Raw genomic sequence first — 14752 nt, forward strand, 5'->3', positions numbered from 1 at the left:
CGTGTTGGATTTGATATATATTTTTAGGATCTAGTTAATTCATATAGATTGCATTCTGCATACAAATGATCATAAAATGCAGTAGGCAGGGAAAGTCTGCTTGGCAAAACTGACTCCCATAGAATCAGAAAAGGTAAATGAGGTATAGCAGGGAAACTGAGGGAGGACAACATGAAAAATGCAGAAACAGCAAACATATGGGGTATCCAAACTGCGAAAAAAAATGGGAAGATACAGTAGTGCAGAAGCAGAAAAAAAAAATTGATTCTATTTTTTGTTCCACAATTCCTCCTGCACTTGGTTCTTAAATAGCTCCTGGTGTTGTTTAATAAATTCACTGTTAGTTTTTCCATGTTTACATAACTTGGCATTATGTAATGTTTTTCCTTTTTTTTTTCAGATGCACTTAAATGCTGGTGAATCTCTGAGGTACCATGAAATGTTTTGCAGTAAGAACAAAGTTCATTGAAAATATGTATATCTGACAGCTAAAATGTGTGTCCAGGGAGCAGATGATCTGTATTCACTTTCTCTGTCTTGGGCCATTGGACAACTAATATTATTATGAGCATCAAGGATATAAACTAAGTTATAAATGCTATATAGTAAATCAGGATCCTATTCTATTGGCACTGTGATCAAAGACTTTAATGTGAGACAGATGGCTAAAGACTCACGCTCTATCCATCAGAGAGGCTGTAGAGTTCGATACTTTTTCTTACGCTTACAAAGGAGCTAAGACCTCCAGCAATGCAGGTAACGGGCTCAACATGAAAGACTGCTAATCTTGCAACCTAGTTAGCCATATTAAATGACTCTTAAAGCCTGATATTTGCTTAAACTTCCTTTCTTTAAGGAAGGAATGTAGGAGGAAATTATAAAAATCCAAGTGGGCTAATGCTCTGTATTTAGACTCAGAAATAGTGTGTTTGGATAGTCATGCAATGCCTAAACAATATAGGGGCTCCTACAGCCCAGATATCTGTACCCAGCTCATCCCAACGGCTGAGGAATGCAGGTGACTGCTGTGGGCACCTGGTTAGGCAGAGAATAACCTTCACTCAAAGTCCATACACAAAAGCTGAACTTTAGTTTAGGAGAGCAAGAGGAAAGGCCTTGCAACTGCTGAACCATGAAGATGACGTTCACAACCTCAGGAGTCTAAAAATTGTAAGGACTTTCAATGCCAAAGTCTTCAAACCTTATCCTTGGCTGCACAAACACTTATCAGCTGCTTAGTCTTTCTTGGAACACCCATGAATTCTACTGTGAGACTCCCACCAAATCATCTGTGATAAACCATAGGCACAAGGTGATTGTCCATGTCAGCTCTCAAACAGGAGGCTGGACTAGAGTCCCTTCTACCCAGAGCTATCCTACCATTCAGTAAGTAAGAAGTGAACCAGCAATTTGTTCTCTGAACAGAATGAGGAGACACACAGTATGCTCTTACAAAGCTTGCCATCAGATAATTTGTGATAAAATAACAAATTCATGGCCTTGAGTCTATTCAACAGCTGTTAACTGTCTGTTGAACTACGACTTTCCTGAGTGTCTTGTTATGGAGCTCATATATTACTGCTATGTACTGTTACTCTGTCCTGAAAGGTCATCAGTGGACTTGGCAATGGTGGTCTGGTATTAGGTCTGGCTATAGAGCCTCAGATAGGCTCAGATGGTTGGTTGAGCTCTTTAGCTTATTACTGCTTTTTCCTATCCTCCTGCAAACTGAGGTGTTTACCATAAAAAGTGAGATTTGTGTTATATAACTGTTCTACACACTGGACCTCTTCTGTAGTAGGAGAAAAGTGTGATTACTGACAAGCATACAACTGTGGCAGAACCATCTCTAATGTGCCAGGAACAGTGTTCCTCGCAGCCACGCCTGGGGACAAGAGGCAGCAGAAGAATTAGAACAGAGATTCCTCATTCCCATTACACAATACCCATCACATGCCTTATTGCTGCTATCACTGTTACAGTTCTGTGGTGCTACTGGCAGAATGCATCCTACAGCCCAGAAAGGCACAGCATGAGGTACAGAGGCACCATCATTCAGCCCTCTGCTCCCTTCCTGCTCCCTGCATCACACTTGGAGCCCTTTTAAAGCAGACTAGCCTGAGCCAGGCTGGCACGTGGGGTCATCATAGCTTTCACTGTCACCTGTCCTCACCCCAAGGACGTACCCACAGGCTGGTGGCTCTAGCAGGGCAGCCACAATCATCTCTGATCAACAAATAGAAAGCCCTACTCCTGATACAGCCCAGCTGACCACAGCTGGCCATGCAGGAATATTTCTGGGCAAGAGCCCATGGGCCACCCCTGGATGCTGGGAGCAACCTGGAGAGGTGCACAGGGAACACTTGCGTACTCCAGGGATCCAGCAAAAAGCTTTCTTACAAAGCTGTTCTCACTGGTTTGCTGGAAGTAGCATAAAATCACTGAGCCTAGCTAAACTCCTAAATCTTTCACAGGGACAAGCATAGCAGGGGCCTGGAGAGTTGCTCAGGTCTTGAAGTGGCACTGAAGGCAACAGCACGAAACGTTTGAGAAAAGCATGGAGCACTTTGCTCTGGATACATCTCCCTTGCTCTCAACAGCCATGCACCAGCTGGCACCTGCCACCTGCCATACCACTAGCCACCCTGGGAAGGATGCATTGAGTGGTCCCTGCAAAAAGACCTATGCAGTGATTTTGGACAGATGCTTGCACAGGTGAGAGGCAGGTGTCATTCCCCTAAGAAGCTCATTATATCAGGGCAGCCTGGCCCCACTAGGGTCCCTGCACCTGGGAGCTCCCAAAACACCAGTTCCCAGAAGAGACCTATGCAAAGAGCCAAGAGAGCTGAGGGACGCCTGTGAGCAACCCTTTGCAGATATCAGTCAGACTGTTCCTTTCCACTCCCTCTCCTTCCCCAGGCACGACAATGACCACATGGGAAAGTCCACTCCGTATTACAGAAAATACAATTGAAAAATAAAGTCTTCTCTCTCTCCTTTGTGATTTCATTTTTCTTGTACATAAAAGAGAAATAACTACCCTAGAGACTAATAATATGGTAATTGTAACATTTGCTATCTGGGAATTTCAGGATGTTTGCTGAAGAAGTTATTTCACTGCAAAATCGTTACCGTGCATTCTTTAAGATTCCCTATAGAGCTAAGCGCAATCTCAAAGAATAGAGAACAGGGGATTTTTTTTTTTGTCCTGGCATGTGTGACATGTCTACTTCGGAGACGCCCACCGGCTCCCCTTTACCTTGTTTTCCTCTTTCAAGCTCCATTTCCAAAGAGGCAGGGGCGGAAAGTGGGCTGCCACTACCCATCAACTGGGGAGTGAGAACTCTCATTTTATTTTCAGCTGCTGGCCACCTGCTAAGCCACAGAAATGGTGCCTTCAAACACCAATGAAAGACTTAGAAAAAAAATGGGAAATAGGGATGGCGCTCATCTCCACCATGCTGTTGCAGCAACTCTCTTGACACAGGTGCTTTTGTTGCAGGGATCACAGCTGCAGCTTGGGGGAGAGTCAATTTAGTTATTCTTTGTTTGTTTGTCTGTGTGTTTTTTTTTTTTTTGTTTGATTACCAATGTGTAAGTGCAAAATCCAGTTTTTCTTTGGTCTGTGGCATTAGGGTTGGAGATGACTGGTGGAGAGGATGTGCAGAGGGATTTGGAAACCTTGGAAAGACAAAACAGTCATTTCTGCTCTGGAAGGCAGAGAGGCACAAGCAGCCTTCCCACCTCCCTGGGAGGCATAAGCTGAACCTCTGCTTGGAAAAGGAAGGTCTGACAGAGTCTGCCATCCTGGACTCCAGCCTTGCCAAAACAGTGGCACGAGCAAGGCTTCTTCCTCCTTCCATCACCAAAACAGAACCCAGGAATACTTCCCTTCTGGGCTAAATAATGTTTTTCCCTCAGTCCAAACCACAATATTGCTGTTCCTATTTTGAGCACTTTAAAAGGCAGCAAGTACAGCGTATGGAGGCTTCAAAGAAACAGGAAAGACAACGTTTTTGCTGAAAATCAGGGCTCAGACTCCTTGATGGGAGATGCAGAGGGGAAGGAAAAGTACACAGACATCTCACCATGAGGTCTGGCTGCCTGGGATTCTTTACTACAGGCTGCTTGGCGCTTCTGGTTTCAGTTTAATCCTTGGGGTCTGCATTCATGAATTCCCTTTCTCATAGTGACAGGCGCCTTCTCAGCTTTGCTGCACACTCTTTAGGCTTGGTGCTGGTTTCTTTATGCACAGAGCCTGGTTCTGAGGTGGCAATAATCTGCAAGTGCTCAGTTAACTCATCACCTACCATTTGATGACCAAGAAGAAGGTGCTACCTGCTGTTTTTTTTCCAGGCAGCCTTCACTGGGTAAGAATTACAGGCACACTACCAAAACAGCTGTTTGCATGTGTGCCTTCAATTCTTTGGAAAACACTACGCAATTGGAAAGCAAGTGGTTATGCTCTGTGAGACAGCAGTAAATACGGTTTTTTCACATCTATGCTCTCCAATACAATTACATGGGTTTTCATTAGCAAAAAAAAACCAGGCAGCTGGCTCCAAAATCAACAGGCAATTCCACTGACAAATAAAGGCTTGAAGCCTTTGAAGTTCATTTAAAAATTTCTAAAAGTTGAGCAGATGTCAAGTTCCCAAACATTCCCAACTATCCTCTGTGTCAAAAGGCAGTTACTATCACGTAGTGAAGACTGCAAAACAATCATGACTTGGAGAACAGTAAGCTTGGACAAATTCCTTTCTAACCATTGTATCCATTTAATGCACTCTTGCTCTCGGCACTGTCCATTATAAGATGACCCCATGTGCCATATGGACCTTTCTACTAACCTCTGTGTACTGCTGAATCACGTTTTCGGGAGTAGGTCCAAGGAAGACATAGAAGTCAAAGATCCCTCCAATAGTGCGGAAAGTTAAGGATGGGTTCGGACTCAGAGAAACATCTGAAAGGAAAAGAGCACATTCTCAGTACAAACCAGCTCTACACTATGCATGGGAACAGTTCAAAGCTGCGTCAGGGAAGCTTCAGACTGGAGGCTACGAAGTACTTCTTTACTGAGAAGGCGGTCAAACACTGGAAGAGGCTTCCTAGAGATGCTGGTGATGCCGCAAGCCTGGCAGTGTTTCAGAGGCATTTGGACAATGCTTTTAACAACATGCTTTAATTTCTGGTCAGCCCTGAAGTGGTCAGGCAGCTGGACTGGATGATCGCTGTGGGTTCCTTCCAACTGAAATGTTCTATTCTAGTCTGTGCTATTCTAGATGTGAAGTGTATCCCCAGGCAGAGGTGGCTACACATTCAAGTCACTACCCAACACCTTGTAGGTACAATTTGATGAGCAAACCGGATCTGTATGTGGGCTGGCAGTTGCCCAATGTTTCTGTAATCTCTGCTTTTGGGTTGGCATTGAACAGCAATAAATCACAGAAACCCACAGAGTAGATTGCACAGATCCATTTGTTTCAGTTTCATTTATAAAAAAAGGAACCACAAGCTTGTGTTTAGGGTTCCTCTATGCTGTTTTAATCTTCTTGCTGGAAACCATTGTCTGCCAGGGGAAACTGATTTTATAGACTGAGTGAAGATTCCTCTTTTCTGAAATTATACTACTGGATTAATACAGTAGGGTGGCTATAATAACACACAAAACTATTCTTCACAGACAAAATATAGGACTAACCTAAACTTATTTGATTCAGTTATGCCAGTCTCAGAAGAAATTTCTTCCACCGTCTTCTTTCCCTGCATGTGTATCTATTTTCAAAAAAATTTTAATAATTTTTTTTTTTCTGAAAATACGTTACCTTGTTAAATAGTCATTCTAATGAAACATCTTTGAAAACTTTATAGTAATTCCTAGAATTTCAGCTATGGAACAGTTGCTCTTATTTGTACCACACTGAAAAAGCAATCAGTAAATCAGTGTTTTATATTTACTAATTTAACATGTTTCTATATGCAGTCCATATAGGGATTCTGTATATCTTTTTACCTTGTGCATTGGAGTTCAGAAGGAGAACACCATGGGCATTGGAGTCAGCTTCTACACACATGTAGAAAGGGTGAACTCCGTAGAGGTTGGCAAATGGCTGAAACACAAAAAGCACATTAGGTGTGGCTTAACTTTGCTAATTTTTCATAGTTTTTGTCAGCTAGATATGTATGGAAAGACAAGGAAATATATTTATTCATGGTTGGAGACTATGCCAACTAGAAAAGGTTGGGGATTTTGTCATCTAAACTGGTGTGAAGTCTAATTGGTAGAAAAGAGTTATTTTTTCTGCCTTATCATGTTGGTACTTTATAGACTCTCTCAGTTAAACCTTCCATATTACACCAAACCCTTCGAAATGGCATTGGTAAGAACCGCTTTCCTAGTTAAAATAGACTTATCAACTACTGACCCCAGTTTAGCAAACCATTGAATGAGTCCTCCTGAAGTCCGTCCTGTTTGGATGAAGAGATTGATCCAAGCATGAAATTAAATGCTTTCCTGAACCAAGATGTTGGCACACAAAATACTTTCTTCTGTAAACTAACTGCACTATTGAAAGATTTCAAAGTCCCCTCTAAATGACCCATCGTTTTGTCATTTAGTTAAAACCTATTATAACTGCAAAACCTGTGGCATTCCATGTTTGCTGTCAATCCACATTAGCAGTGCCACCATACAGACAGAGGTGGACCCTTGGCAAAGTTGTACCTCGCCACTTCCTTTTGGTGACAGAAGTTAGGAGAAAGTGTTGCATGACATTAATTACCGTTGGTGCCTGATCCCTGCTGAACATGCCATAGGTAACAAAGTCCATGTTGTGTTTGAAGGATGTGTGCTCATGTTCACCGAACCCATATACAGAAGTGGATGGCACAGTAGTTGTGACCTGAAGATACTGGTTGGAGAAAAACAGATCAACCAGGGGACTGTCCCACCTGTGTCAAATAGAGGGAGACGTGATTACTTGGTTAACTCTGGTGTGCATCATTTTATGGTCATATCTGGTTTTTTATACTTGTTCTGTACTTTGGAAAGTAATAACTTTTAAAAAAATATTAAATTCTGTGCATGCCTTTGACATGCTTAACCTAATACCATTAAATTAATCTTGCTATGGCTGAGGATATCTCATCTACTTATACAATAAAATGCATCGGTCTAATTTTGAAGAGAATAAATAAAATAACAGAAGATACTATCTATAATCCTATTACCTAAATAAGTGGTCGCTTGTGCTATTTCTATGACAACCGACCGGGCAGGCTAAAAATTGTTATTACATAGTCGGTTTCAGAATGCTTAATGAGAACAACAGACATTAGATTGTTACCGTTTTTAACTTTTTAATACTCTGCCGGATCAAGACCCGAATTCTCATTACCTTTGACTTCAGGCAGGTGCCTAAAGCAGAGGGACAGTTTTCTCCAGACTCTGCTTGAATGAGGTGTTTTTATTGTGATGACTCTCCCCTGCTTCTCTCACGAGTTTAATGCCTTTACTTTAATTGAATCATCTGTGGACACAGGCTCACATTTTAATTAGGTGTTACATTCTGTTTCCTATCTCTAGTGCTATAACGATCTGCAAGCTAGATGGAGGAGAACATAGTCAAGCTGTGGAGAAGTGTTTCATTAATGGCACTGTGTATGCCATGAGTACCACATTTAGATAGCACCCTCTTGAGCCTTGTTTAACCATGAATTGTTACAGCTAATTAAAATAAATGATCCAAAGCTGTAGAGCATAGAAGTGGCATAACTCTTCTTTTAATGGTCTTTTGTCAATGATTTTGACAAAATTAAATATCTGATCAAATTGACCAGTTAATCAGAGAAGTGGAAGATGAGCTGCATTTTTGAGGAGCTATGCAACGCCCCTAGGGGAGTGCTCCCCAGCAAGCCCTGACTGTTGTCCATGCCATCGGCAGGCCTGCTTGGGGACAAGCCTCGGCTGCTGGGAGGGCACTGCTGCTCCCATCATGCCAGACTTGAGCAGCTCTGCACTCCCCGTCAGGAAGCAAGGACAGCCATTCACAGAGATGCCCAGAAGCAGATCTAAGGCACTCTCCTACCTCTCTATGCAAAAAACAGGCACTATCTATCCCTAAAGTGTCCTAGATAAGTCCTAAGTCAAGCACGTGTACTGAAGGGTCTTTTTTGAAAAAGAATACTTGGTCTTTCTCACAAGCAGGAAAAGTAGGAATTTGTATTTAAGTCTTGATTTGGTTGATTGTCAGCAGCAACCCCCCTCCTTTCCATCATCTCCCCCACCTACACACAGTACTAAATAAGTCTATTTTTTTATAGGAAGGTTAATGAATGCAAAATATCCCTAGGAATCAGATCCAGCCCTTGGCAAACAGAGGCCTTTCTGCAAAAAGCTGCTGTGTAGGAACGAGGATGGGCTCAGGCACTACATTCCAGTCCAAAGGAGCACTGTCATGTAGCTCTACTCTGTGTCAAGGCAGGCACAGTCACGATTTGAGCAGATCACGGGGTTATGCAAAAAGCAAAGGATGCCGGAGGGGAAATGCTTTGGGAAGAGCTTAAATGTCTGTCCTAACTCATTGAGCACACTCCATGATGTCTGTTCAGAGAACATGAGGCTTTTTGCATTCATGGTACCCACGTCATGGCACTGACATTTCCCATCGTGAGAGCAATTAGTGTTACCATGGTATTAACAGTGCTCCTTCCACTCAGTAAGTCCTCTCCCTGCCCCGGCGGGTCACTGGGGTGGTGCACACTGCAAACCTAGGAACAATCCCACTGCCCCACCACATCTTTAAATGGCACAGAGAAACCTCATATTCCCCTGGGCCACTGTCATGCACTCAACTTCTGCATGGCATCTCCTCAGCCCTCCATCGCTCTGCTCCACAGAGGCTACCACTCCCAACAGCACAGCTCCCCACGCTGTGCTGCCGGCCATCACTCGCCGTCAGCCTTGTCTTTTGTTAGACAGCTTGCCAGAAGGGCCAAGCATTAAAAATAGCACTAACTATGACATTAAAAACCTGGTAAAGACTCTCTCTTTTTTTCCAGGCACCATTATGTCTTCCCCATCTGAGAGAAAGCATGGACAGGTTTTCCCCTGGCACTTCTCTCTGCCTCCGTTCTCGATGACGAGCAGCTGCCCTCATGCTCATCAGCACACTGTGGTAAGCTGCAGTGCTACTTCATCACAGTGTTTGCCTGTTTTGTGTTGGCAAAGAACAATCCTTTAAACAAAAATATGGTGTCTGTCTTTCCTTAAACACTTAGAGACAATAAATGTCCTGTTTCTTCCACCTCCCATCCTGCTGATTTAAAGCAGACAGAAGGAATAAAACAGGAGGGAGCAAAAAATGACAGCACCTGTGCAGGAATCTGCATGGTTCTCCTCCAAAAGTCCTACAAACCATAACAGTGCTGCAATGGACAATAGAAGGGATCTAAAAAATGCCTCTGAGAAGTTGTTCATTGTCAAAAATTCAATTCCTACCCGCAGTTAGACACAGAAGAGCCCGTGAAGACAAGAATCCTTTTCTTTGCACAAGAGGTAATAGCTGCACTCTGGTTCACTGCTGAAAGTCCCAACCCTTTAGTGCCTCTGTGGTGGAAACACTCATGCCTGTGGAAATGCAAACTAGGCACATGCCTGCTGGGCCCACTGCCTGCTAACAGTTGCCTGCTGACTGTCTTGGAAGTCTGACTAATAAAAGCTAGCATTTTCCAAACATTGTGCGCTATCCTCAATAGCAAAGCTGTCTATATTTTAACCTTGTTTCAGGAAAAAGAGAATGATACAGAATGATGGAAAAGATCTGTGTGAAAATGAACATTTCTGTTCAGCAAGTGAACTAGTCCCACATCCAGCAGCCACCCCTCAGGCTGCCAGGATGAAATGTAACTGCAGCAGGCTGGGGAAGTAGTATTAAAGGAAGGCAGGTGGGCAAGTAGATAAAACATCCTGTTCATGCTGAAGGTGTAGTTTATGACTAACTTTGTGATGATGTTTGAGGAGGATGACTAAAAGGCAGTAGAAACTGGTTTTCAGGCGTGCAGTTATCAGTCCTGTATAATACAAACCGGACATGACAATTTACCTGGTTGAATGACTCTGCTCTGTTGAAGTTTATTGGAAACCAATAACCTCAGTGCTTGCAAGGGCTCAGTGCACTGACTCGCCTGCTGCGAGCGAGTAGGTGGTCTTATAAAACCTCCACAATTAGGAGAGCTGGGACACATATGACACATCATTAGGACACACGTTATGAATTATCTGGATATTCAAAAAGCATTTTAGTTTGAGAGAGGTGTGTTTACTTTTTTCTTCTTATTGCAATAAATCCAAGAGAAATGACCTTGGATTTCTCCAAGGTCAAACACCTTCAAGGTGCAAAAACCTGTCACACTCAGCCACTTGGAGAAAAGGTCCTCTCTAATATCTGCTTTTCTTTGCTGCCAGATCCTTTGGAAACCATAGCCTTGTGATAGGGAGCACACCGTATGTATATTATCTGTGTGCAAATTCAGGTGGAAATTTCACCTGCCTATCAGTAAAGTGGGTTTAAGCCTCCCAGTGGAGCTTTGGAATACCTTTCCAGAGAGCACAGGCTCTCAATGTATGCCTAACAGGCTGCCTATAATGCAGGAAAGCACCCTAGGGACTGAGCTGTATGGGTCCTATTTTCAGAAGAACCTCAAATGTACTTAGCCCCTGACTCAACCTCCTTGAGCTACTGGGAAGCATAAGCTTTGGAGCCAAGGTCTCTGTGATTTTCCTTTGCTCTCAAATTGCTGAAAAATCATAGAATCATAGAATGGTTTGGGTTGGAAGGGACCTCAGATATCATCCAGTTCAACACCCCTGCCACAGGCAAGGACACCTTCCACTAGATCAGGTTGCTCAAAGCTTCATCCAACCTGGGCTTGAACACGTCCAGAGATGGGGCATCCACAAGTTCTCTGGGCAACCTGTTCCAGTGTCTCACTGCCCTCACAGTAAAAATTTTCTTCTGAACACCTAATCTAGATCTACCTCCTCTCAGCTTAAAACAATCCCTCCTCATCCTATCACTACGCTCTCTGATAGAAAGCCCTGCCCCAGCTTTCCTGTAGGCCCCCTTTAAGTACTAGAAGGATGCTATAAGGTCTCCCTGGAGCCTTCTCTTCTCTGGGCTAAACAAGCTCAACTCTCTCAGTCTGTCCTCATACTGGAGGTGCTTCAGCCCTCCGATCATTTCCACTGTCTCACAATAGCCATATTAGTCTTAACCTGTAAGTCTTGGGGCACCACTGGACTGCAGAAGGCACAAAAAGAGTGAATTTTTATATGCTCATCTTACTTCTAAGATGATTTATCAAATATGTGGAGAAAGTCAGCAGGAGTAACCAACAGATTTTCCACAAATGTGACATTTTAAAAGAAAAAAATTGCAGGGTACATTTACAGTTATTAGCACAGTTCTGCTATTTTACTTCAAATGTATGTATCATCACGGTATTAGGGCGTCCCCTGTAAATGGTTGGATATATACCACTTCATTATTGTTCTGAAAAACACTTGGATATGTGATATACCTACGATACGTCTCACCTACATAACATGAATCTTAATGATTAGAAGACTAAAATAATGTCTCTTAAAAACCAGGAGCAAACCCAAGCTACCAATGATGCACACTATTTACTCCTGTTGCTTTCAGCAAAATAGCATTTAAGACAATGGCTTAATAAATCATTCTAATAGCCTTGCCTATGTAAAAACATCTTCATGGTAAATGGCGTCTGTGCTTTACTACCACAATCAATAAAAATGGCAGCTGAAGTCCACAGCAGCCTTTTTGGAAATTAGGGTAAATCTTAATTAGATTTCAGTTATATGTGCCATATCTTCCCAAGTGTGATGGCAAAAAAGGTATTCCGAACTCTTAATAGACAGAGAAGAGCACTTATCTGGCTTGGGGAAAAATGTCCTGCCTTCCATTATTCATACAACATCATGAAGGAAAAATCAGTTGGAGAACGGATATTAACATGGAGAATCAAATCAATAGTCCATCCCTCTGCAGCCTGTCTCCAGCAATGGTCCAGGCCAGATATCATAGAGGAAGGCATAAGATGTCACTCAGAGCCAGTCTTGCAATAATCTGCTTAATGGAGGAAGTTTCTGGTTGTTTTCATAGAATTAGCTTATGTTGCGAAACATAGAGACAAAAATAGTTGGGTCTTTTTCCCCACAGCTGTTTTTTTTTATATTATGCTTGAATGTATATCCTGCTAAACCTCCCAGCACTGCCCTTGGGGCAACAAATCCCACAGAGTAATCACACACTGCAAAATGAGGATGTCTTTGTTATTTATCGTTGCCTTAAAGCAAAGAGTTTCCAGCCTTTTACTCTTCCCATTCTTGAGGAAATCTATACTTTGTTGAAGCCTTCATGCTCACACTTGATACTACCTCCTCCAGTGGCTGCCGCTGTTAGTGGCAGGGGCAGAAAAGAAAACAGTACTCAGCTGAGAGTATGTGCCAATAAACGATGCAGAGGCTTTGTTTTGCTCCCTCACCTGCCATATTACAACCTGCAGTGAAACAACAGGAGCACAGGAGAGGATGAAGAGGAGCAGGCAGGACTGGATGGGACAGAGAAAAGAACAGCAGTGGAGGAGGGGAACAGTAAGAGGGAATAAGCCAAGAGGCATTACTGGAAGGAAAAAGGAAGGCAGCCCAAGAGCTCCTGGTCCTGAACCATCCCTCAAGCAGTGCCTGGATCATTTCCCTGCATGACCCCATCTAATTTTTGCCCCATGCAGGCAAAGCAGTGGCTGTCGCTCGATTACCTTGCAGCAAGCTGAAAATGTAGCAAGACTCAGCCTCTTATTCTTGCTCCTGGCTCTGCATGAGGTTTGCAATCAGCTGTTAATGTCTCTCTCTTCGCATAATTCATTCCTCTCCCCCATTATTGTGATTACACAGAGCACTGAGTCTGTCCTGCCCTCCTTGAGCTGGTGCTTGGGTAGCTCAGCTATGGCAAATGCTCCTCACATGCAGCAAGTGGGAGAAACACCCATAAAGCACAATTAGGAATATCTCTGTTTCCACTGCCTCTCCCCTGCAATGTTTCCAATGTGCTATTAAATCTTTCCTCACAAGGAGGAGGCTTTGTACATACAAGTGGTAGAGCAGGGATGGGGTTTTATACTAAGCAGACGGATAGGGAGCCCTTCCATCAGCCATCCTATCACTGCGAAGTCTGTGGCACAGAAACACTGCAGGTAGGATAGACTGCACTACAGAAAGGAAAGGAGGGATATACAAGCGCTGACTTTGAAAGAACAGTCCAAACCCATGCCACATTTCTGCTTGGGACAAGCTGCCCCCTCTCCTCATGGACTGCCAGAGCACACTAGAGGTCAGGAGGGATGTTAGGCTTTTTTTTTCTGTGAGGGAGGGAGTATCATCCAGCCCTGCAAAGCTACTAGTGAGATGTAAGGCACACCATGTGAAATAGATTTATGAGGATTTGAGATTGTTTTACCCTGGAAAAGCCTTCCTCAGAAACATTAGAAACGTGCAGCAGAGCACCTAGAGCTGGTTCCGTGTAGACATGGGTTATTATCCACCCACACCTGGGGAGTGCAGCTGCAACGCTTGTTGAAGAGGATGTATTTGCCCACATCAACTGACTGAGCAATAGTTGTGCGCATATGAAGATTGAAAATTGATTCAGCTGTTCGTTGAGACAGTAAGGCCATGGCCATTCACATCTTAAAACAGGAGACTGAAGTCCCTCCAGGTGTTATATGCTGGCCTGTTTCTCAGGGACACTTGCCTACACAGCCTGCCCTAACCTGGCACAGAGGCTGTGCAGCTCAGTGCCTGGCACCAGCCACGCTGGGTGCTTTGGAGGAGCAGCTCCCACCTCTGGAGGGAGCATAAAGGAAAAGATTTGGGGTTTAGCATCTTCTCTGCAGCCTGCACCTGGGAGGGGGACAGGTACAAGGGATAAGGCAAAGGTGAAGGTGCTCTGCAGTGGTCCCTGCTGAGCCCTCGCTGTGGAGTACATTCAGACTCACCTCCCAGATGTTCAAACCTGCCTTTGGGGAAGTTGAACTAACATGAAAATCTACTTAACATGCCAGATGCCACCAGTGCTCACCGGACCCAGCCAGCCGGCGCAGTCACTGGTGGGGATGTTCCTGTAACGCTGCTCACTGACATCCTCCCTAGTCAAGAAAATGCAGCTTCCCATGGCTTTTAGGCTGGGATATATAACTTGATTTCCTGTTCTGAAAGAAGACTTCCATCTGCACAGCTCTTACAGTGGCTAAAGAGGTTGCAAATCCCTCTAAGTCAGGCTGTGGAGGTATCCCTGAGCATCAGCACTCACTCACTCTGATGGGACAAACAAGGAAGCCAAGAAAAGGCAAGCATTTTTGCTCCTTACACAGAGAATTTAACTCCAAATATGATTTAGCTGTGAGAGGAACAGCTCCCTGCCGGGATGCGATCTTTCAGTCTGTAAGACTGGCTGTATCATTTCACACAAACCAAAAATTCCCTGGAACATATAATTTCCCTTTCTAGATGCAAAATCCTGCGTCTCTGCCAATGAAAATATTTTAGTAGCGGCCCTGCCATTGTTTGCAGGATAAAAACCCATTACCTGCACATTACAGTCACCCACAATTTCCTCTTTCTGGGGCTGGTTGGGTTTCAGGACAACTCCTTGACCTGACTAAAGGCAGCAGA

At 43.7% G+C, this 14752-nt stretch overlaps 1 protein-coding gene across 1 annotated transcript in view; it reads right to left on the minus strand.

Moving 5' to 3' along the window:
- The window catches only part of LOC104056080 (sucrase-isomaltase, intestinal), a 59535-nt gene that overhangs the window by 38611 nt on the left and 6172 nt on the right, over positions 1-14752 (minus strand). Inside the window, exons 5-7 of the mRNA XM_054056476.1 lie at positions 6783-6951; positions 6014-6110; positions 4851-4963 (exon numbers count right to left, since the gene is read on the minus strand). Coding sequence (XP_053912451.1) covers positions 4851-4963; positions 6014-6110; positions 6783-6951 — 379 coding nt within the window. The remainder of the gene's footprint in view (positions 1-4850; positions 4964-6013; positions 6111-6782; positions 6952-14752) is intronic.

The sequence above is a fragment of the Cuculus canorus genome, chromosome 1 (genome assembly GCF_017976375.1).
Source record: "Cuculus canorus isolate bCucCan1 chromosome 1, bCucCan1.pri, whole genome shotgun sequence".
NCBI classification, from domain to species: domain Eukaryota; kingdom Metazoa; phylum Chordata; class Aves; order Cuculiformes; family Cuculidae; genus Cuculus; species Cuculus canorus.